General features: G+C 39.9%; 2 protein-coding genes across 4 annotated transcripts; both read left to right on the top strand.

Annotated features, from left to right (window-relative positions):
- The first annotated feature begins 512 nt into the window (after positions 1 to 512).
- myo1hb (myosin IHb) lies at positions 513 to 10,181 on the top strand. 3 transcript variants are annotated; one of them, XM_023419488.2, is made up of 32 exons: positions 513 to 587; positions 1,461 to 1,622; positions 2,022 to 2,137; positions 2,808 to 3,006; positions 3,116 to 3,196; positions 3,332 to 3,511; positions 3,608 to 3,706; positions 3,826 to 3,939; positions 4,062 to 4,133; positions 4,225 to 4,344; positions 4,541 to 4,608; positions 4,698 to 4,803; positions 4,917 to 4,997; positions 5,088 to 5,179; positions 5,306 to 5,400; positions 5,697 to 5,743; positions 6,037 to 6,117; positions 6,216 to 6,321; positions 6,468 to 6,585; positions 6,759 to 6,872; positions 6,977 to 7,053; positions 7,144 to 7,212; positions 7,342 to 7,426; positions 7,551 to 7,713; positions 7,856 to 7,939; positions 8,218 to 8,311; positions 8,726 to 8,781; positions 8,857 to 8,992; positions 9,110 to 9,180; positions 9,259 to 9,356; positions 9,463 to 9,562; positions 9,639 to 10,181. In XM_023419488.2, exons 1-32 carry the CDS (start codon positions 528 to 530, stop codon positions 9,663 to 9,665), a joined length of 3,171 nt encoding a protein of 1,056 aa, XP_023275256.2. In that variant the 5' UTR covers positions 513 to 527; the 3' UTR covers positions 9,666 to 10,181. The 3 variants fall into 3 exon arrangements, with proteins under 3 accessions (XP_023275256.2, XP_087033627.1, XP_087033626.1); XM_087177501.1 differs by having other exon boundaries at positions 6,977 to 7,212; XM_087177500.1 differs by having other exon boundaries at positions 3,332 to 3,706.
- Positions 10,182 to 10,859: 678 nt separating this feature from the next.
- Positions 10,860 to 21,497, top strand: LOC111664861 (sushi domain-containing protein 2-like). The gene is made up of 16 exons (XM_023419651.2): positions 10,860 to 10,996; positions 11,457 to 11,655; positions 11,910 to 12,061; positions 12,189 to 12,356; positions 12,452 to 12,626; positions 12,846 to 13,047; positions 14,078 to 14,163; positions 15,217 to 15,485; positions 15,575 to 15,709; positions 15,844 to 15,999; positions 16,970 to 17,218; positions 17,813 to 17,996; positions 18,627 to 18,721; positions 18,824 to 19,003; positions 20,582 to 20,678; positions 20,833 to 21,497. Exons 1-16 carry the CDS (start codon positions 10,936 to 10,938, stop codon positions 20,864 to 20,866), a joined length of 2,442 nt encoding a protein of 813 aa, XP_023275419.1. The 5' UTR covers positions 10,860 to 10,935; the 3' UTR covers positions 20,867 to 21,497.

The following is a 21,497-nucleotide window of genomic DNA, read 5'->3' as shown; positions in this document are numbered from 1 at the left end:
CTATATCAAAAAAATAAAAGTTAATATTCAAAGGTTATTTATTGTACAGAGTTGCAACACTGGCAGGGCAAAGTATTCAATTTTTAATATTCTGTTAAAAAGAATGTGATCATGGACATTGAGTTTTGCTCTCAGTTTTTTTTTATTAGCAGGGTGATGAATTACCTAATATGTTGCAGCCTTTCCCTGTCCTCCACAATCTGAATGCAAAGTTTGAAATAATTTTGAAAAAGCAGAAATGTCATTCAGTAAATGGAGACCACCACACAAGCATACTGTGTGTGTTCAGGAAACATCTGATTCATCTTTCTCTCTACACGCACACACACACACACACACACGCACGCACGCACGCACGCACGCACGCACGCACACATGCACGCACACACATACATATTTAGAATGAGGTTTGCTTCCTTTCTTACACATGCACTACATTATTGATGGTTTCCTATTGAAGGAAGTAGAAACTGTGATCTATCAGTGTTTCCTGTCATACTACCGTCCTCTCCCCTCAATAAAACCAGATGTTCAGCTCAGAAAAGGCACTGAGGCACACACACACACAGCGAGGACCTTTAGGGCAGGTAACTTTTTACACTTTTTTTCCTTGTTGAACATTTGAATGATCACATGCGGTTTTCATGATTTATTGTGACATTTGGTGTGAATTCGTGGGTCTGTAGAGCAACAGCTTCATTCTGGAGAAGGATTGTCATGTACTCCGACTTGGTGTCAGGTCAACTTGGCAGTGATGACAGCCAAGCTACTGAAGCATCATACCGGGTGCCTCTCTCACAGCATCGTAATTAAAGTGCATTGCGTTCGCTGATTATTTTACCTGGCACTTCTTCAGTCGTGTATTAAGTAGCAGAGCAAATCCTGCATTGTATAATGAAAGTAATTACTTCTGGATTACACTTAATTAAGTTTATATTTGTGTCAGTTATTGTTGAAGCCTGTATTGAATTGTCATACATGTTAAAAAGAGGAGGTTATTGGAGTTTCTAGAGTAGGTGGGTATTTGGTGTTCGCTCTGTCCTTGCCATGAACATGACTGATGGCTCTTTGGAGAGCACAGAAGCAGATTAGATAGCGTTGGCTGAATTTAGGTTCGTCCTGAGCATAAAGGATGCAGCCAAGGCCACTAACAGCTCTGACTGGAAGTCACAGATATAGGGACAGACAGGCAGGAAATTAGTCACTCTCTGGGAAATATATATCCTAGGTTATACATAATTCTGTGCTTGTGTGTGTGTACGTGGTCTTGAGTGACAACTTCAACAAAAGCAGATAACTTTTGAGGAAAACAGGACACACAGGAAAAGGACGGGACACATAGGCCGGGTCAATAACAATATAATAATATCTGTTGAATATACAATACAGCTTTGTCATGCTACTTGGTTTTCTTGTGATGCCCTGTTTCCTTGTCATGTCACTGATGTGTTGCTGCGCAGAGCCTGGAGGTGCGGTGTAACCGGATCCTGAGGAACATGGAGGCCTCCCTGACAGCCCGGGATCGTGTGGGCATCCAGGATTTTGTTCTCCTGGACGCCTACACAAGTGAGAGTGCCTTCCTGGACAACCTAAGGAAGCGCTTCCACGAGAATCTCATCTATGTGAGTCTTTCCTGTGTGGTTTAATTCTGGATGACCACGCTGCAGTCTTTCTCTTATACTCTAATTAAACTTCATGCCCTCGACCCTCAACCCGACAAGGCCTTAATGCTGCGTTGTTTCTGCTGAATCTGGCACCTTGTGTTGCTGAAACAGCAGCTCCTGTTCTTTTCATTTGCAGAGTGAGCACTCTAAAGGTCACCGCTGTCTGTAAGGTCATGACAACTGATTAACCAAACTTATTGCTTTTGATAAGAGGAACAAAATTACTTATCAGTAGAATGATGCATTCACACTGGACTGCTGGAGGCCTTTTTAATGTCATGTCATCTTTAAGAAAAACTATTATCAAATGTGCAAGAGCTGCAGGCCATGACTTCCTTTCCTTGTCTTTCTCTGCAGACCTACATTGGGACTCTTCTTGTGTCGGTCAACCCATATAAAGAGTTAGACATCTACAGCAAGAAGCAAATGGATACCTACATGGGAGTTAACTTCTTTGAGCTGCCACCTCATATGTGAGATTTCCTTTTAGTGTGGACTGTATATTGTCATACAGTTCGTACTATGGATGGGTCTTCTCTATCCTAGATAAATCAGTTCTAACATAAAATAAAACATTATTATTTATTTATATATTATTTTATTTATTTTTATTATTGCTAGCAAATGATAGCATATATTGTAGCAAAAATAATAAACATCATACATGGTATAGTTCAGCATGTTAGCATTTTCATTGTGAGCATCCTAGCATGATGATGTCAACATTTATTATCAAAGCACCATTGTGCCCAAATACAGCTTCACAGAGTTGTTAGCATGGCTATAGCTTCTTAGTCTTGTTATAAGTATATTCAGCTTTTAATTGACTGAAACATTAGGAGAAGAAAAGACAGGATGTGATTTTAAACTATATGTATGTTGGGTGCCATAAACCGCAACATCCCTGGTTTACATCCAGCGAGGGCCATTTCCCATCTCTCTGTCTCCCTCATTGAGCAGTGTTTAGGATAAAGATGTTAGCTATGACAAGTAACAAAGTTCTGAATAAGAGGGAGAAATATATTTTATACAGGAGTGTTTAAAGTGTTCAGGACAAACATGTAGACACAAGTTGTCAGATGGTAAAAGTCAAAGTCTGAATGTTAAAATGTGGCTGAATTTGAACCGTCATTGTACTTTCAGTTATGCGCTGGCAGACAACGTCTTCCGCACGATGCTGTCCGAGTTCAACAACCACTTCATCCTGATCTCAGGGGAGAGCGGGGCGGGCAAGACCGAGGCCTCCAAGAAAATCCTTCAGTTCTACGCTGTCAGCTGTCCAAGTACCAGACTCCTGAACAATGTTCGAGACAGACTGCTCCTCTCCAACCCAGTGCTTGAAGTCAGTGACATGGTGATACAAGTGCCAAACCTTCTGAGACCATTTTTTAGAGAAAAACATGATTTCAAAATCAGGCTTTTTATCGCCTTTCTTGTTTTATATCTTCCAGGCATTCGGAAATGCCAAAACCCTTAAGAATGACAACTCAAGCCGCTTTGGGAAATACATGGACATCCAGTTCGACCACCAGGTGGACTGAAATATCTTCTTTGTGTTGCATTACAGTGCAAATTACAAACTCAAGATGATATACCACAGCACAGCACAACCTTTACAGTTCCCACTGAGCTCAGACTTGAGGTTAAAGATTACCTTTCTCCCTCAGGGTGGTGCAGTCGGTGGCCATATCCTCAGTTACCTGTTGGAGAAGTCCCGTGTGGTCCACCAGAACCACGGAGAGAGAAACTTCCATATCTTCTACCAGCTGGTGGAGGGAGGCGAGGAAGAACTGCTCCGCTGGCTCGGCCTGGAGAGAAACTGCCAGCACTACAGTTATCTGGTGCAGGTCAGTGTAAAAAACCCAAAACAGACAATACTTAAATTTATCTGGTGTGACAAAAAACCTCTTGACTCACCACCTTTTATTGTTTGTCTTCTTCAGGGCGATTGTGCCAAAGTTAGCTCTATCAATGATAAAAGTGACTGGAGGACAGTGCGAAAAGCGTTCTCTGTCATAGACTTCAGCGAGAATGACATTGAGGTGAGGTAGAAAAGTAAAGTGCTTTAAACACTAAAACTAGACAAAACTTCATATAAAACCATGCTTGATAACTTTTGCTAGAAATTCATAAACTAGTTTTCTCTCTGGTTGTAACGCAGCACCTGTTTGGAATTATTGCTAGTGTGCTCCACCTGGGAAACATCAAGTTTGAAGCAGATACTCGAGGATATGCCACTCTCAGCCACAACCAGGAGATGCAGTGGGTGTCAAAGGTGAGACCCAAATGAACAGCACATAGTTTAGATCCTTCATTTCTCTTCATGCAGTTTTATAGATACTATGGAGGAAATCTGGTGTTGCATGTCAGGTGTTTTGCTTCGTGTTTGCTGTGCAGTTGCTGGGGATTCCTGCTCAGGTGCTACAACAGGGCTTAACCCACAGGAAGATTGAAGCCAGAACAGAAGAGGTGACTTTATACTTTAAAGTCATTTAAAGTATAAAATAGGTTTAACTTGTTCATGTTTAATTGCAGTATCCCCCTCATTCTGATGTTCAAGGTATTGAGTCCCTTCTCTGTGGAACATGCAGTATACGCCAGGGATGCCCTTGCCAAAGCCATCTATGGCCGCACTTTCAACTGGCTGGTCAACAAGATCAATGAATCTTTGGCAAACCAGGTGAGTAGAAAAAAATAATCTTCTTTTTCTAATCTTGCCCAGCCAGACCTGTCTCATTAATCTCACTCAAATAGAGAGAAAACTGGTTTAACAAGGCTTTTCTTTAGGCTTATTTTCTTTCTACATTGTAATTGTATTGGTTTAAAGTAACACCGACATATACAAAACCAGAAAGCATGATTCTGTGTAAATCCAGGATTCCTCCAGAAAGATGGTGATTGGTCTGCTGGACATCTACGGGTTTGAGGTTTTCAACGTGAACAGGTAAAACCAACAACAAATCAGATTATTCTTCAACACTAAAAGTGTGAAATGAAGGGTCAGATACCGACAGTGCTTATGTTTTATTTCAGCTTCGAGCAGTTTTGCATCAACTATTGCAATGAGAAGCTGCAGCAGCTTTTCATCCAACTGACCCTCAAATCAGAGCAGGACGAGTACGAGATGGAGGGGATTGAAGTAAAAACACTATCCTTCTTTGTATTTTCACGACATTAGTGGCTCACACTGCTACAAATGTGTAAAAATAAACTTCAATACGATAAAAAAAAAAAAATTTTTTATATACATAGTGGGAACCAGTGCCATATTTCAACAACAAGATCATTTGTGACCTTGTGGAGGAGAAGTACAGAGGAATCATCTCACTGCTGGTAAAGACGTGACTTAGTCAAAAAGATTTACAATACCGGGCCACAAAAGTGAAACATGGCTGAATTCCTGATGCTCATCCTCTCACGTAGGACGAGGAATGTTTACGTCCTGGAGAAGCCACAGATCTCACCTTTCTGGAGAAGATGGAGGAAAAGATTGGTGGACACCCTCATTTTGTCACGTGAGTTCAACACTTTAGCTTTACAGGAAATGCACATTGAATTCACATAGTTGAGAAAAATGACCCAGCACATCCCATAACCATAAACATCCTAAAAAGCCACACTAACTATCCCTTTTCCTGCAGACATAAACTTGCAGACCAGAAGACGAGGAAAACACTGGAAAGAGGAGACTTCCGCCTTTTGCACTACGCTGGGGAAGTTACCTATTGTGTTGTTGGTGAGAGATGAAATACTTCCTGACATATTTCTGTACACGTCTTTCCAATGTGACAGTGGCCAAATTATAAAATGTAGTGTAACAGCGGCAGAAGTACAAATCAGAACTGTGATCACTGTGATGTCAGTTACGCATTAGCCACCGTATGCTACTAGTTACATCAAACCAAGTAAGGCTGTAGCTGCTTTTTTCCTGATTATGAATTCAATTTTTCATTTGTAAGAGGAAGAATGTGTTGTTGCCAAAAAAAAACCCCAAAAAATCTTGAAGTTTCCCTTTGTTCTTTAAACTTTCAGGATTCTTGGACAAAAACAATGATCTCTTGTATCGAAATGGGAAAGAGGTAATTTCACTTCATTTCTATCGTCTAAAAAGTGACACCCATGTTATTTTGGTTGGTGAGTCCTTGAATGTGAACGCAAACGTATTTGATTGATAGCATTAGACAAGCGCACTATGTGTTCTCAATATACTGTATGACTTCTCATGTCCTCCACTGCTGCTGCAAAAAAAGCAACATAGAACTGAATGTATATTTAAGACTAATGGAGTATATCTCTAACATTACATTATTATTTAAGGACGTGTGTTTGACATGTCGGGTGATGACAGAGGTTTTTTCCTTTTCTTCTTAAGGTCATGCGACAGTCCAAAAATGCCATCATCAAGCACTGTTTTCCTTCCACTGAACCAGACAGCAAGAAGAGACCTGAAACTGTAAGAAATGATTCAGATGATGTTCAATGAGCCACTAGTTCATCATTTACAAAACTACCATAAAGAAACTATTACTTCTCATTCCTGTAACTCCTCAGGTGGTAACTCAGTTTAAGAGCAGCCTGGTGGGCCTGACAGACATCCTAATGTCCAAAGAGCCCTGGTACGTCCGCTGCATTAAACCCAATGAAGCCAAGCAGCCAGGTGAGGCATTGTGTCTAATAAAAAAGACCTAGACCTTTAGCCAAGCTAATACTTACACTGTATGTTCAGCTTGTTAGCAGCCGGCACATCAAGTTAGACCCTTTTTAGACACTTTTGACCCATGTGTATCGTGGTGTCTCCTGCAGGACGCTTTGATGACGTGTTGGTGAGACATCAGGTGAAGTACCTGGGGCTGATGGAGCACCTGAGGGTCAGGCGCGCTGGATTCGCTTACCGCCGTAAATATGAGATCTTCCTCCAGAGGTATCTAAGCACACAGACTATTTCTCCGCTCGTTTTCAGTTAAAATCTGGAGGAAGTTACTCTTTTTCTTGCAGATGACATTAAGCATGTTCTCATTTTTTGTCATTGCTGCTGCTGCTACTGGTATCAAACACATAGCTGTGCGTGAGTGTGTGGTATTCTTCTGTGCTCAGGTATAAGCCTCTGTGTCCAGACACCTGGCCCAACTGGAGAGGTACGGCGGCAGAAGGTGTGCGGCGCCTCGTCAAACACCTGGGCTACAAATCTGATGAGTATAAGATGGGCAGGTAAGCAGATGTTAATGGATGGGTGTCACTGACTGTCAATGACGGGTGCTGGTTCATCAAGGAAGGAAATAGAGGATTGATTGTCTCTCTGTCTTTCCCTCAAGGACAAAAATTTTCATCCGCCACCCTAGAACTCTGTTTGCAACAGAAGACGCCTTTCAGGTCTGCAAACATAAACTAGGTGAGATATTGTTCTGTAAATCAATTTGTAACACTACAGTGAGCATTAAAAACGTATTGAGGGTGAAACTGTCCACTGTTACTGTTGCAGCAACAAGGATTCAGGCCAAGTACAAAGGCTACAGGGTGAAAGGAGACTACATGAAACAGAGAGAAGCTGGTGAGTTGTGATTATTGTTGTATTATTATTATTATAACATGTGGTTATAGGCACAAACTAAAACTTCCTTGATTAAATGTAGACATGTCTGTATGACAAACTTTTAGTCACCTTGTCGTATCTAAACAGCCACGAAGATTGAGAACTGCTGGAGAGGTCTGATGGCCAGGAAGGAGCGAGAAAAGAGAGCGTGGGCTGTCAAGGTCATCAAGAAGTAAGTCACCACACTGAAATCCATTCTGAGGTTTAATGACATGAGAGTTACGGCAGTAAGGTCTTGACCGAACAGCCTGATAGAGTCCATGCTGTGGGGTCACCTGTGTGTTGACTTGTTGTAGGTTCATTAAAGGGTTCATGACCAGAAATCAGCCAGCCTGCATTGACAACAGTGAGTACCTGGCATATGTGAGACAGAACTACCTCACACGGCTGAGGGAAAACCTTCCCAAAACCGTCCTGGAGAAAGACTTCTGGCTCACCCCGCCGCCTATAATGCATGAGGTAATTTTTTATTTATTTATTTTTTTCCACACTCTGCCTCTAGTTCCAAAAGGCTGCACGCAGGCAGGTGGTTTTGGCTGATGGCTGTACACTGTAGTGGTGTCAAATCATGTAAAACTGTTTTTTTTTTTTTTTTTTGTAGGTGTCCCAGATCTTGAAGAAGCTCTACATTCGCCACATGGTACGGAAGTACGTTCGAGGAATCGCTCCACAGAGGAAAGCACAGGTACAATCCACAATCTGTCACGCACAGTGCTTCATACATAAGTGTAGAAACCGTGATAAACGTAGGAAGGATATCCAGTCTACGTTTAAAATAACCTAACCGTCCCGTCTACCTAATTCCACAGTTAGAGTTAAAACAGTGCCTCCTACATTTACACGTACACTTTGTGTACAGTTGCTTAGATTTTTGGGGTATTTTGTTGATGACACTTGACACATATATATATTACTACAGGTATTGTCTTACTTTCCGTTTTAACATTGTGTCCATGTTTCCAGCTTCTGTTGAAAGTCCAGACGAGCTCCATGTTCAAAGGAAAGAAAGAAAACTACCCCTTCAGTGTGTGCAGGCCATTCCTGGACACCAGGATCGGTAAGACTGCAGATGTGTTTTCTTGCCAGAGTGTGTTATCGGGAATATTGCATTTAACTGTTTTACTTCTGTGATTTTGTTTGCACAAGTACGGTGCTGTATACTTACAACATGATAAAACATAATAGTTACTGTAGCCTGTTAAGGCTGCAGATGGCAGCAGTACTGTACATTACAGTAGATGAAGAGTTTTTACATATTGTTAAAAATTGATTATAAACTGCACATTTTCATTTAAAAAATTAAAGAATAAAGTCTGATCATGCATGTTGAGAAACTTTGTGAGGCTGTTAATGGAATACTTTGCACATTGATTAGCAAGTTATAAGGGAATTGCTGAGACATCACGTTATAGTATTCAGTTCGTGAAATCCTCTGTCATGGATTCTCAGTACTTTCTGTTATTTTATTAAGGTGCAGAAGACATAAGCATCAAAGTGCTTCAGATGATACGGCATGAGCACATCAAGGTAAGCTAACATTGTAATTTACTTTGCATTAATATCCTTTTATCCACTCTGAGCATGTGTTTCTTCTGCCCACAGTACAGTGTGCCAGTGGTGAAGTATGACAGGAACGGTTTCAGACCTCGCCTCCGGCAGCTCATCTTCACACAAGAAGCCGCCTACCTTGTGGAAGAGGCCAAGATCAAGCAGCGGATAGACTACAGCTCTCTGAAAGGTAGCGAGTGAGACAATTAGACAAAATGATTACTATAATCTGGAGGGAGAGCTATACACACTTGCTATTAAATACATACTTGATTCAAACTTTAAAAGGTTACACTTCTTCCTATAGGCGTGTCTGTGAGCAACCTGAGCGACAACTTCCTGATCCTTCACGTTACATGTGATGACATAAAGCAGAAGGTATACAGCACACCTATCAGACTGGTGTCTACAGTGGACGATGACATCATGATAACAAAATCTGAATGTTTCTCTCAGGGGGATCTGGTTCTGCAGTGTGACTACCTGTTTGAGGCCCTGACCAAGCTGTGTGTTGTTACCGACAAGCAGAACTGCATCAAAGTGGTCATGGGCAGGTACAGGATCTGGAATTTATGTAGTAAGATTAGTTTCAAAGATAGAGATCTAAGTGGTAAGAACGATAGGTGAGTCTTAATGTGAAATTGTTATTGTCACTTGTAGTGTGCGATTTGACATCCAGCCCGGCAGAGAGGGGTTTGTGGACTTCAAGAGCGGTCAGGAGTCCATGGTCTACAGGGCCAAGAATGGCCATCTGACGGTGGTGGGTGAAGAGCTCAGACAATATTAAATTATTATTAACGCGACCAACAACTGACCAAACTCTTTATCTTTTTTAGGAATCGACGAGAACCAAGTCAAGATGATGAAGCCAGTAATGTGGGATAATGCTGCTTCTCGAAGGATCAGAGTTGCAAATGTTGAATCAACAGCCATGCTCGTTCTATAATCCTGCTCCATGGCTGTTGCCAATAGCTTGTGTTTTATGTCAGCTGAATTTTTACTCAATACAATGAAGTAGATAAGTAGATGCTATTATTTCACAATTACTGCCAATACCTTAGTAGTAGAGAGCCCCGTACATGCTGATATCAGAGCCTAGCCACAGTATCAGAGGCTCTGCTTGTTCCTAATATTTGGATTTTAAATCATCTCCGTGTGGAAAAACTGATTCCAGCTCAGATTCATGGACATCAACCATCCTGATTATGAAGAGAAGCACTTATAATTGTTTTTTTTGTTTTTTTGTATTAATTGTATCTGAAATATTGTCCAGATTATAGCAGTAAAGAAAAACATTACATATGAGTGCAGCCATGGACATAACTATGTTTATACCTCACACATGCTGTACCTTTACATTAAAACATGTTACACCACAACGGACTCTGGATATGTTAAGCCTCTGTATTTCTTTTAGTCCAGTGCTGAACAAAAAAAAAAACCAGAATTATTTTAAATGGGTTCTTGACAAATTAGTCACTGGGATATGACACTGTGATGGCAGCAGCTCCCCCTACTGGCCTTTTTTTATTATTATTAGTCCCATGAATCATTCATTCATTATCCATATCATTTATCCTTATAGGGTTGCCGGGTGGGGGTTGGGGTGGGGGGGGGCTGGAGCCAATCCCAGCTGACATTGGGTGAGGGCGGGCGATCCTATGAAACAGTGTTACAGCGCAAATATTGTCCAACCTCCTCTATTGTCAACCTTCAGTTCAAGAGTTCAACATGCTCAAACTTAGCACATACTTGTTAGCTTGTTACTGTGGCAAAAGGCTAAATACACAGTATGGTATATGTTTCATCATTGTTTATTACTCATCAAGACATGAAGGTTTATTTTATTTTATGTAGTTTCTCTCTATCTTGATAAGTTGTATCTTTGTCTAAAAATGATATCTGAATGTAATAGGCCAAGATGAGCATGACATGGTCACGTAGGTAGTCATGTGAGGTCAGATACAGTTGAAAATGTGATCATAATGTCTGCTGGCTGATGATTACACAGATGTTTGTAACTGACTGTGATAAAAGGGCCAAGGGTTAGGGTTTGGAAAAATGCTGAGTATATAAAGAAGCAGCAGGGTGTGTGTGACAGAAACCCTGGCTTGACTATTTCACTTTGCCAAGATGGAAAGATTTACTGCTGTAATATTTGTCCTTCTGGTTTCATGTATCTGCAGGACATTAGGTAAGTTCCCACAAACTTTATATTGTTCAAACTTTACACACATCGTATTCGATCTCTGACATTTGAATTACTCTTACTGCTGTCTTTAGTATAACCAGCACAGTGAGAGTGTTTCTTTAAATTAAAGCAATCACAAAAGAAATGTAAAAAGATTTGTTAAATGTTAAAGCAGGAGATAGCTGAATTATTAAGTGGAACGTTTTTAATTATATATAGATAAGTTGAATAATAAAAAAGTAGAACATAAATCTCTTTAAAATATCTTATGAATACATTAAAAAACTATTTAGATCTCAATTCATCATTCAGAGAGTTAAAGTATAGGTTAAAAAAAATGATGTATCATTTAATACAAATTTCATTTCATTGACAGATAAATGGCATTTTAATGTAAGAATTGCAAAATAAAACTGGTGGCACACTGCAGACTCCACAATTAAGACCTCTTTCTTTTGCATAGGACAGACATGTGAAAGAAACTGTGGGAAAAGACTAGACCTCTGTTCATGTCAACCAACGTGCAAGTCTCTGAAGAACTGCTGCACAGACTATAGAGAGTACTGCGTGGCAACCTCTCCATATTCTGGGAGCTCTTTTGGTGGGACAGATTTTATTGTCCTTGATGCAACCTTCAATAAGAGTTCCCACATAGTATGCAGGTAAGTCTTTCTTTTATACCTTACCTCGCCTATATAACATTTTCTGATATATACACCTTTAAATGACTGATTAAGTGAAATATGTACAATAACTTGTTAGACATTAGTAACATATTTGTAAGAGGAGCACAAGCACTACTGTTTCCAATGTCAAAAATGAACTTTCATGCTCAAATATACTACTTGTATTAGAGTAACATCATACAGTTGAAGTATAGTATAAAAACTTGCTGATCAATCCTTTATAATGGCAGGTTCAACAATGAGAGCAATACTGTGGGGTATGTGGATGAGAGCAGTAGAGGCCATTGCATCTCCCCACTGCTCTATGAAACAGGATGGATCCCTTTGCACATCTCCTCAGATAATGGCACTACATTCAATAGAGTTGGAGCCTGGCTTTCAGGTATTATAACTTTTTTGCATATTCTTATGAAGATTACTTTAAAACACTTTCTGAGAATTGTGGTTTTTCATCTAGTGATGAAACAACATTCATATGTGATTTATTTGATTTAAATGTGATGCCACAGTACATACTGGCAAGTTAGACTCCAAGTTCAAGGCGATTCTGGTCAACTCAACAAAATGGCAGTACTATGGCACACCCAATGTTGGAGGCACTCTTGAGATGACTTGGAACTCCTCTCTGGTCAGAGCTGAGAGGGTCAATATAGAGCTCTGGGGATACAGGGAGACAGGTGAGTACAACCGCAACATATATACACTTCAGTGGTTAAATGATCATGATTTAGTTGGTGAAAACACTGAATATTTGCAAAATGCTTCTCTGTAGGAGAGCCCTATTCAGTCTCCTGGCACGGTCAGTGGGAGTATCTGTACTCACTCACAAAGGATCAGACCAACAATGGTTCCTTTAGCTTTTTGCCCAAACCAGCAGAAAACGGCTTTTCAAGCTGGGAGCTCGGCGCTCTGCGCGTCAGCCCCAGTACTTACCCTGATGGCATGTGGTATGTACAAGCACTTTCTATATATTATAAATGAGTGTGACCAAGATTATTTTTCTTGCAATTCAATTATGGTTTCACAAGATGTAAATCCTCCAAAGTTCATTATGTAGTTGTAAAAAACTGATAATTTACGTCTGATATTTCAACAAAAATGCTCATGTAAATACAAAGAAATCACAAATATAAAAAGTGGTTAACAGCTGTACTTGTTTAATGTAGGAATGTCCAAGCTGCATGGACTGAGGATCACGCTTTAGCTTGGCATCTGGAGGAGAGGTTCAGGCAGGACTCAACAGTTTGGGCCCAGGAGAAATGTTTAGCATGGGACCAGCTGGAAAATCAGCTGCCCAACTTCCTCAGTGAGATCATAGACTGCCCCTGCACCCTGGCTCAAGCAAGAGCGGACACCGGGAGGTTTCATGTAAGTGTGAAGAGTAGCAAGTTTAGGTTTGCCTTCAATCACTCGAAACTGCCTTGAAATAAAGATTTAATGATTAGAAACTGGCGCAAAATCTTTGTGAGGTGCTCCAGATTGCGTTATGCACATAAAAGCAATAAGAAAGCACAAACGACAGTCTAGCTAGCAGTCAAAGACAAACAGAAGCTGTGTTAGACTGTCTGGGCAGATAAACATGATGGAACTGTATAATTCTAACAGATCAAAGCTCAAACGATAAGACAAAAATACACACAATCAAAAAATGTTATTATAAAGATATGGTCATAACAAACCAAGTATCAGACACAGACTTGTGCAGCAGCAGTTCAGTGGATTAGAGAAAAGAGTCATTGCACAAATGACTTCGGTTACCTAATCAACTTCTCAAAAAAAACAACAAAACACTTATATCTTGTGTGTGGGCCGAGAGGCACACACGGATCAATACTACACATACTTTGTCTCATTATGCCACAGTATAAGATAAAACTGTAATGACCATGTCATTACTTTATGTCTTTATGATAAGTCAATGGCCCTTGCCTGTTGCTCATGGTCACAGATTATCAGTTTGAAGCCAAGGAGATCTTTCTCTCGTATAGATCTTATTGCCTTTTATCTTACAAATGACTTGGTGAGGATTGAGAGTGAAACATTTGTTTATCAACTGCTGTCAAACTGTGGACAAGAAAACTAACTGATTAACCAGTTGGTTGCCTTTGCCATATTAGAACTATGCACCTGGACTGGCTTGCACCAGCTATTTGGAAACTCATCACTAAGTTCGTGTGTAAAGTTTAAATTTTAAGTAGTAACCAGTTTCTAACCAGAAATCCAGTTTATACCATTAAACTTAACTAAGTCAAGTCTCTTTAATCTAAACTCACACCAACATTAGTTCTGTCAGAAGTCTGATATAAGTTTTAAGAGCTGGTGCAGCCAGTTACTGAGCTGCAGTGAGTGAAATGAACATCTGGCCGCCTGCTCACAGAAGCTGTATCTCTTTCCTCAGACTGATTACGGCTGTGACATAGAGAAAGGGAGTGTGTGCACCTACCACCCTGGGAGTGTTCACTGTGTGAGGGCGATACAAGCCAGGTGAGTCCTTGACTGACACCGTTATTAACTTGTTGTCATGATTAGGTTACAACATCATATGTTAATATACTTGATAGTATTGGAGGTAACATTTGCGGCTGATTGTCATCAGTATATCTGAATCTGCAAAGAGGATACAACCTCCAGTGGCCTCTAACACTTCCAGTAGTTAACTTAGATTCAAATGGAGAGATGTGTAAATTCACAGTGAGCAAAACAAAAACTAAGATCTTTTCAGGTTCTATTGCTACTTATGAATACTCACATTTGTCACTGTAAATGCATCATTATTATCATTAGTTATTTATTGCCTAAAACTAAGATTTAGAGGACAGGAAAAGCAAACAGGCTCTTTTTGTTCTTTGTGTTTTTGCTACACTTTGTAGCCTTTAGCCGCCTTTTATTTTATCTGTACCTATAACCTCAATGACAAGCCCACACTGGCCATAACTACCTCACCCTGATAGAAGTAGCAGTAAATACCTTCCTTGTCCTCTGTGTACTCACTTGCATAACTGCACGTAAAATACTGTCTAAGAAAATTCTCAAATTGATTTATGTCACCTGCAACAGTAAAACGATACCATGAGGAACTGCTGAGACAAAGAGCGCTTGATCATTACTGTATATGAATACCAAAAAATAAATATCAAAACATCCTGTAAGTAAGAGGAAAAATGATTGCGATTCATTGCTTGGTATTGATATGAGTTAATTAAAACTCTAATGTAACTACTTAGTGTACAGTGGATTTTATGTAAAAAAATAATGTAATAAGTGACTTTTTAAACTTAACCATAACTTATTAATAAATGTGCTCTCTTTATTCCAGACTGAGATATCTTAGCAACCATTTAATTTCCCCAAGCATGAATATTAAAGTATTAATGTATGTTAAAATGTAATTTTATCTAATTCTTTGGTTTATTACTAACTACCTGCAAAACTAATCCCATTCCTGAACTTTGTCTTTTTTTAATTTTTTAAATTTTTAGCATATTAACATTGTCATTATAACACTGACTGACAATGTTTTTGGAAATCTCTCGACAGTCCTGTGTATGCAGCAGGACAACAGTGTTGTTATGACAGCACCGGTGCTCAGGTCCTGACAGCAGACTCCATCGGGGGTAGTACTCCAGACCGAGCACACGACTGGGGCTCACCTCCCTACAGGAAACCTCCTCGAATTCCTGGACAGTCCCACTGGGTCTATGACGTCCTCAGCTTCTACTACTGCTGCCTGTGGTCGGACAACTGCCAGTACTACTTCAAACACAGGCCCTCCAGTGACTGCAGGCGTTACCAGTCCCCCAGCTCAGGTGAGTGAACCATTAACCACAGAGGACTTGATGTGCTTTTTAAGATTATCGTTTACTGTCATGTCATAATGTTTTGTGTGCAATGCCAGCTGTGGTGTTTGGAGATCCACACTTCATAACATTTGACGGTGTCAGCTACTCCTTCAACGGCAAAGGAGAATACACTTTGGTGACCTCGGCGAAGAGAGGGTTGACAATCCAAGGCAGAACAGAACCTGTGAATGGTGAGCAGTGATCACGAAATGCTGCCAGTAAAGAATGATAACGTAGATGTCTATATATGCAAAACACACTGCTAGTGAAACTGTTACAACAATTCCTTTTCCCTCCATCATTGATCGGCTTCTCTCTCCATCAGGAACAATAAAAGCAACGATGTTAACAGCCGTGGCCATGAAGGAAGCATCCTCTGATGTTATTGAGGTGCGGCTCGACAGCGGCCACAGAGGCCTTCAGGTGCTGCAGAATCAAAAAACCCTGTCCTTTGCTGAGCAGAGCTGGATGGACCTGCATGGTGAGACCCTGACTCACCTAACTGCTGCTTACGATGACTGATTTGATTTTACCACTCCCGCTGAAATTTTGCAAAAATACATTTGTGACATTGTGATTTCTCTTTGTGGTCAACCTTTGAATTTGGTGACTCATAACTGGGTGTGAAGATAATGCAAACAGAACAACAAGAACAGTCACAGCAGTGGTTCTCAACCTTTCCCAACTCCTGGCCTACTTGAAAACCTCAAAAACGGCTCATCCAACCTTATGACAATACGGAGGCCAAATAATACCTCCTCAGAGCACTTTTTACTTTAATGATAATGATCAAACATTCAGGACTGAACTGAAAGCAGGGTAAACATGTAGGAAGCTCAATTTTTCTTTTATGTTTGATGGGGGGGGGGGGGGGGGGGGTCACTTGTCAATTCACCATCTGTCTCTCTTTCCTTCCCTTCCTGTTGCTAACCAGCCATTCATTTTCATACTCCAGTTTTTGTAATGGATTGCAGGCTGAGATAGCAAACAAGAAAATGATGTGGCAACAACATAAAAGTTCCTATCATTAAATTATCTCAGTGAAAGGTCTTCATAAAAAACAAACAAAACAATGAAAGGTGTTTTTGAACATTTGTAATGTTTTAATGGCTCACTTGCAATACCTCTGTGGCCCAGCAGTGGGCCCTGGCCGGCAGATTGGGAACCACTGAGTTACAGAGTATTGATTTATATCGGCAGTATTGCTATAAGGCACTCTTGTCATCGTTAAGCTCAAGAAACATGGATTGAAATCTTAAGTATTTCTTGATAACATTAAAGAACTGTATTAAAATTATTAAAATTATTATGTATTTGATTTCATAGAAAACTCCTCAGCACTATATTATCCCCTCAACAGCATTATTATCATCATATGTTTTCTGGGCCTCCAGAAAAAGTTCTTGATATAATCTTGTTATGACTTTACTTTGATCAAATCCCTCCTGTAGGTGTGTTTGTGTTTTCTCCTACCTCGGCAAATGTGACCGTGATGTTCCCCACTGGAGCCGGGGTGGAAGTGCGACTGAGAGAGGGAACCATGACAACCACTGTGCTCTTGCCAGAAGTGTTCAGTGGCTCTACTCTGGGATTGTTGGGAAAGATGAACGGAGACGCCAGTGACGACCTCGTCCTCAGCAACGGTCAACTTGTGCAGAACCTCAGCAACCCAGAGGAGCTGTTCAGCTTTGGGGCAAGCTGTAAGAAATCAATAAGACCTCAGATTATTGGCTCAGAATTCACGTGATGTTTTCATCTGTTGTGAACCTACGTATTTATATATGCTGTACATGTTACACTCACAAGTTTGGGACATAGACTACAGAAGATTATGTTCTCTCACCGAGACTTGGATTATGTGATGGAAACTTGATAAATCACCCACATAATGAGGAACAACATGGTCACCATTTTATTGTGTGAAATGGGAGACTAGCTACAATGAAACAGCTTTAGTAGCTACTGAACAAGAGTAAAGTCAGGACTTTGGCCATGGTACAGTGATTGACTTCAGTTATTCTGTACTCACAGTAGAAATTATCTTGACTGACTGTGAGTCAGGAAGCTTTAAACGCAGGTCGCAAAAGTTGAAGGTCCTTTCGCCCATTTCTTTGTCATACTGCTTCCTGTTAGGGTCATGCCCCCTTCATGTTAGCCTTCCACAGTGGGAAAACACATTTCTCTTTACTGTATTTTCATGCACAGAACAGGTGCTTATTATACAGTATAATAATAGAAAATCAGGCACTTTTAATGGCGTGTAGTAACTGGATGTCTTTCTTTTTGTCTTACAGGGGCGGTATCCAACAAATCTGCCTTGTTCACATATGATTCAAAATATCTGTTGGACACATATTATGATGCTCCCAGACATGACCACACTTTTATTCCAGTGTTCTTTGTCCCTGAGACTCCAGATGATCCATTGGACAATCAGGCATCTGAGATATGCTCTGGAGAGGGATCCGAGTTCTGTAGGTATGTGAGGAAAACTTTCATCTACTTAGGAAGTACAGATGAAATGACTGGTCAACTGTTTCAATCATTTTACAAGCAGAAATTGTGAAAAGATGCCAAATCGTTCTCTGGGTGCAGCTCTCTTTGCTATTTCAGTTTGTCATACATTATTTTAAATCAAATATTTGAAGTTTTTGAATTGTTCGTTGAACACAATAATTCATCTGTAGACATCACCTCAACTCTGGGAAATTGCGATGAGCATTTTTTTCCTCACTTTTTTTGGCATGTCATAGACTAAACAATTACTCAAACAAATTACCAGCAGATTAATCAGTAATAAAGTAGCCTAGTCATTAGTTGAATTCAGACAGAATAAGCTTGATGATGCCACAGTGATGTCATCAGGGTTATCTTGAATAGGACTACAAATTTATAACCTTACCAGGCAAAGAGTCCCTAAAAAAAGAAGAGGAAATGCAGGATAAGGTTTATGGAGCTTGACCTACACAGGGAAAAAAAAATCACGATAACTTTGTTTCTAATGATTTCATTTTCAACCTCATGGAAATTATCATCATTTCTGTTATCAGCGAAATAATTGTGTTGACTACAGCAGCTGATTTTCTGATCATTTCCTCTGTACTGTAGGTATGATATCCTGGTAGGTCGTAGTCCAAGAATGGGAAATGCTACCAGGTTGTCTTTCCAGAGTCACATTGCTCTTGTGGATGATCTAAAGTCAGGTCAGTGTACATGAGGAAAAAGTCTATGAAAATGTCCGGTGTTTGTTATGTACGAGATTTGGTATTTGGTTTCACAGTGTTGGTTATTGTCATACTATGCAGTGGTATCCTGCGGCTGGCTTTCACCGCCAAGTAATGGGAAGAAAGAGGGGACCACATATTTACAAGGAGCTAAGGTTGGGCTTTCCTGTGATGATGGCTACACTCTGAAGGGATCAGCAGAGCGCGTGTGCCAGGAGAACGGCCAGTGGTCTGGAGAGGAGACGAGCTGCGTGGTTCCCAGTACGAATAAATAATAAAATCAATCCTGTCCAAATGATTTTTATCTTCACAAATCATGTGCGAGTGTGTGTGTGTGAGTGTGAGTCTCTTTGCAGGCGTGATCTGATCCATCCAATCAGCTCTGAAGTGTTGATATGCACAGAAAATTAAATCACTTTCATCACCTTTCTACCTTTGATGTTGCCACTCAGATTCACTGATGAGACTATTGATTCTAAGAAGAATAAACACAGCAAATTGGAAACGCAAAGAATTTAACAATGCAATATCTCCATGGGTCAACATATGAGGAGGGACACTTTCCTAAACCACAAAATAGGCCTATCTTCAACCTATAATTCAGTTTCCTTTCCAGGTTTCTTAGAATCAGAAAATAATAAGGTGAATTAATAAGGTGAAACAAATAAGCAGACACATTCCCGCCATGCTAATGCTTTTTGCTCTCTGCATTACTGCAATGACATATTTGTTGAAACTAAAAAAGAGATGCTTTCTATCACACATGCAAATCTCTTGTTAAAGCAGCCATTTTTCACAATGTTAATAAGATCTTAACACAATCAGTTTTGTTGTGGTTTATCCCACTCCTATGATAAACAGATCACTTCACATCAGGCCTGTTTGGAAAGCTTTTCTCTACGGTTTAGATTCCTGGAAACAAACCGCTTCAGCTCTTAAGTGACCGATTGTACAAGCCATCAGCCCGAGGGGGTCGCGCTCTTTTTCCAAATCTTAGCTCAACCTTTAATGGCACTAAATGAGAAGTTAAGGGATCACCAAATTAATTATTATTATTATTATTATTATTATTATTATTATTATTATTATTAGTAGTAGTAGTAGTAGTAGTAGTAGTAGTAGTAGTATTAATAATTAAAATTCATCCACTGGGGGCAATGATGTCTGTAGTTGTTGAGCTATTTCACTCAAAATCTCAAATGCCAACCTCATGGTGGTGCTAAAGGAACCAAACTGGGCAACATGGATAAATGTACCAAATTTAATAATCTATACAATTGGTTTATTTGCTTTTGATTTCAAGACCAGACCCAAGTGGTTGACAACCAGCACACAGACTGATCAGATGGAACTGCATTGCCATCCACAGTGGCATGCTGCTAGCATGGCCAAATTTAAGCTTGCTGCATTACTGTGAAGTATTTAAAATGAGGTCCCCAGGACGTTCTCTCTTCTGCCTGGTTCCTCTCCACTGGAACAGCTGCATACATACTTTCCATAGGAAAGAGTGGTACAACATTTATCCAATATGTGCCACTAACTGGAAAACGATCAAACAACTAAAATACAAATATGAACACCTTCAGGAAGAACATGTGAGAACAATTTTAATATGAGAACATGCTGGATGTGTTGTGAAATTGGATCAAACGTTTGAGGGGTCCTGGAGGCCTCGATGCCACCAGTTTGATTCTGGTTGGGCACCTTTGTTGCATGTCCTCTCTCTTCCTGTCTAAGTCCACTATCTGGTTGAGGCTAAATGAATAAATTCAATCAATTAATAAATGGTTTTGATTCTGTTGAAAGCTTCTGGTTTCAATACATCTTTGTTTTTTTCAGGTAATATCACAGGAATTGTGGTCGGGTCGGTCCTTGGAGGTGTCGCACTCATTGTTATTATAACAACAATCGTACTCCACTCCAGAAAACAGAAAAGGTACGGTACAGTATCTAAAATCTACATTCCTAAAATGAATTCACTCATTTACTTGAAATGGAAAAAGTTTGACAGATGACGGTGTGTTTTAGTTTCCCGCTATGAAGTGAAAGTAATTTTTCTCTCTTTCCTGTTCTTATTTTTTTTATTTCAGAAAAGCTTCAAGGGAGATGATTAATACCTTCTAACCACTATTTTTGCTTCACTGTGCATGCTCATATCTTCACCTATTGAAAAATGAAAAACTTTAAAATGAATACATACATAACTAACACTTACATAAGAGATAATAGATACTAGATCATAAGGTTGACAAAAGGTCCCTGCACAGTTAGAGAGTAACTACACGCTACGTCTTCCAAGGCAGAAAAAAAACTTCTGATCACAGCCACCGTCACTGCACAGCATTCTGGGCTTAAAATGGCAGATTTGTTTTTATTGTGAAGTGAAAACACATTGTTGATGAAGGTTTGTTGGGTTCATTTTCACAGCAAGTCACAGTTGGCCTTATTCAACTGTATAACAACTGGCCTGTTCAATAAGCTACCAATAACTGATAACAACCCTGTGATACATGGAGCGGAGTCCTACCTGCAGCTATTTAAACACTCCATTATTATTAAAGTCATAGACTGAAAATATCCATAGAGTTTTAAGTGTTTGAGCCACTGAAGAAAAAGAAAGTCTTCGGTCTTCAGATCACCTGTATATGTGCAGGTGACTGTCAAATGAATTGAACACTGCTGTGTATGTACTGTTTGTGTATTAAACTGTTTATTTTTGAATTTGTTGGACAATAAAGTTATTCTAATACAATAA

Source organism: Seriola lalandi, unplaced genomic scaffold, assembly GCF_002814215.2.
Source record: "Seriola lalandi dorsalis isolate HSWRI2012SDOR001 ecotype SW California unplaced genomic scaffold, Sedor1 jcf7180002054606, whole genome shotgun sequence".
Lineage (NCBI taxonomy): Eukaryota > Metazoa > Chordata > Actinopteri > Carangiformes > Carangidae > Seriola > Seriola lalandi.
Note: the sequence above shows the minus strand (reverse complement) of the source record. Positions and strands in the feature narration are given on the sequence as shown.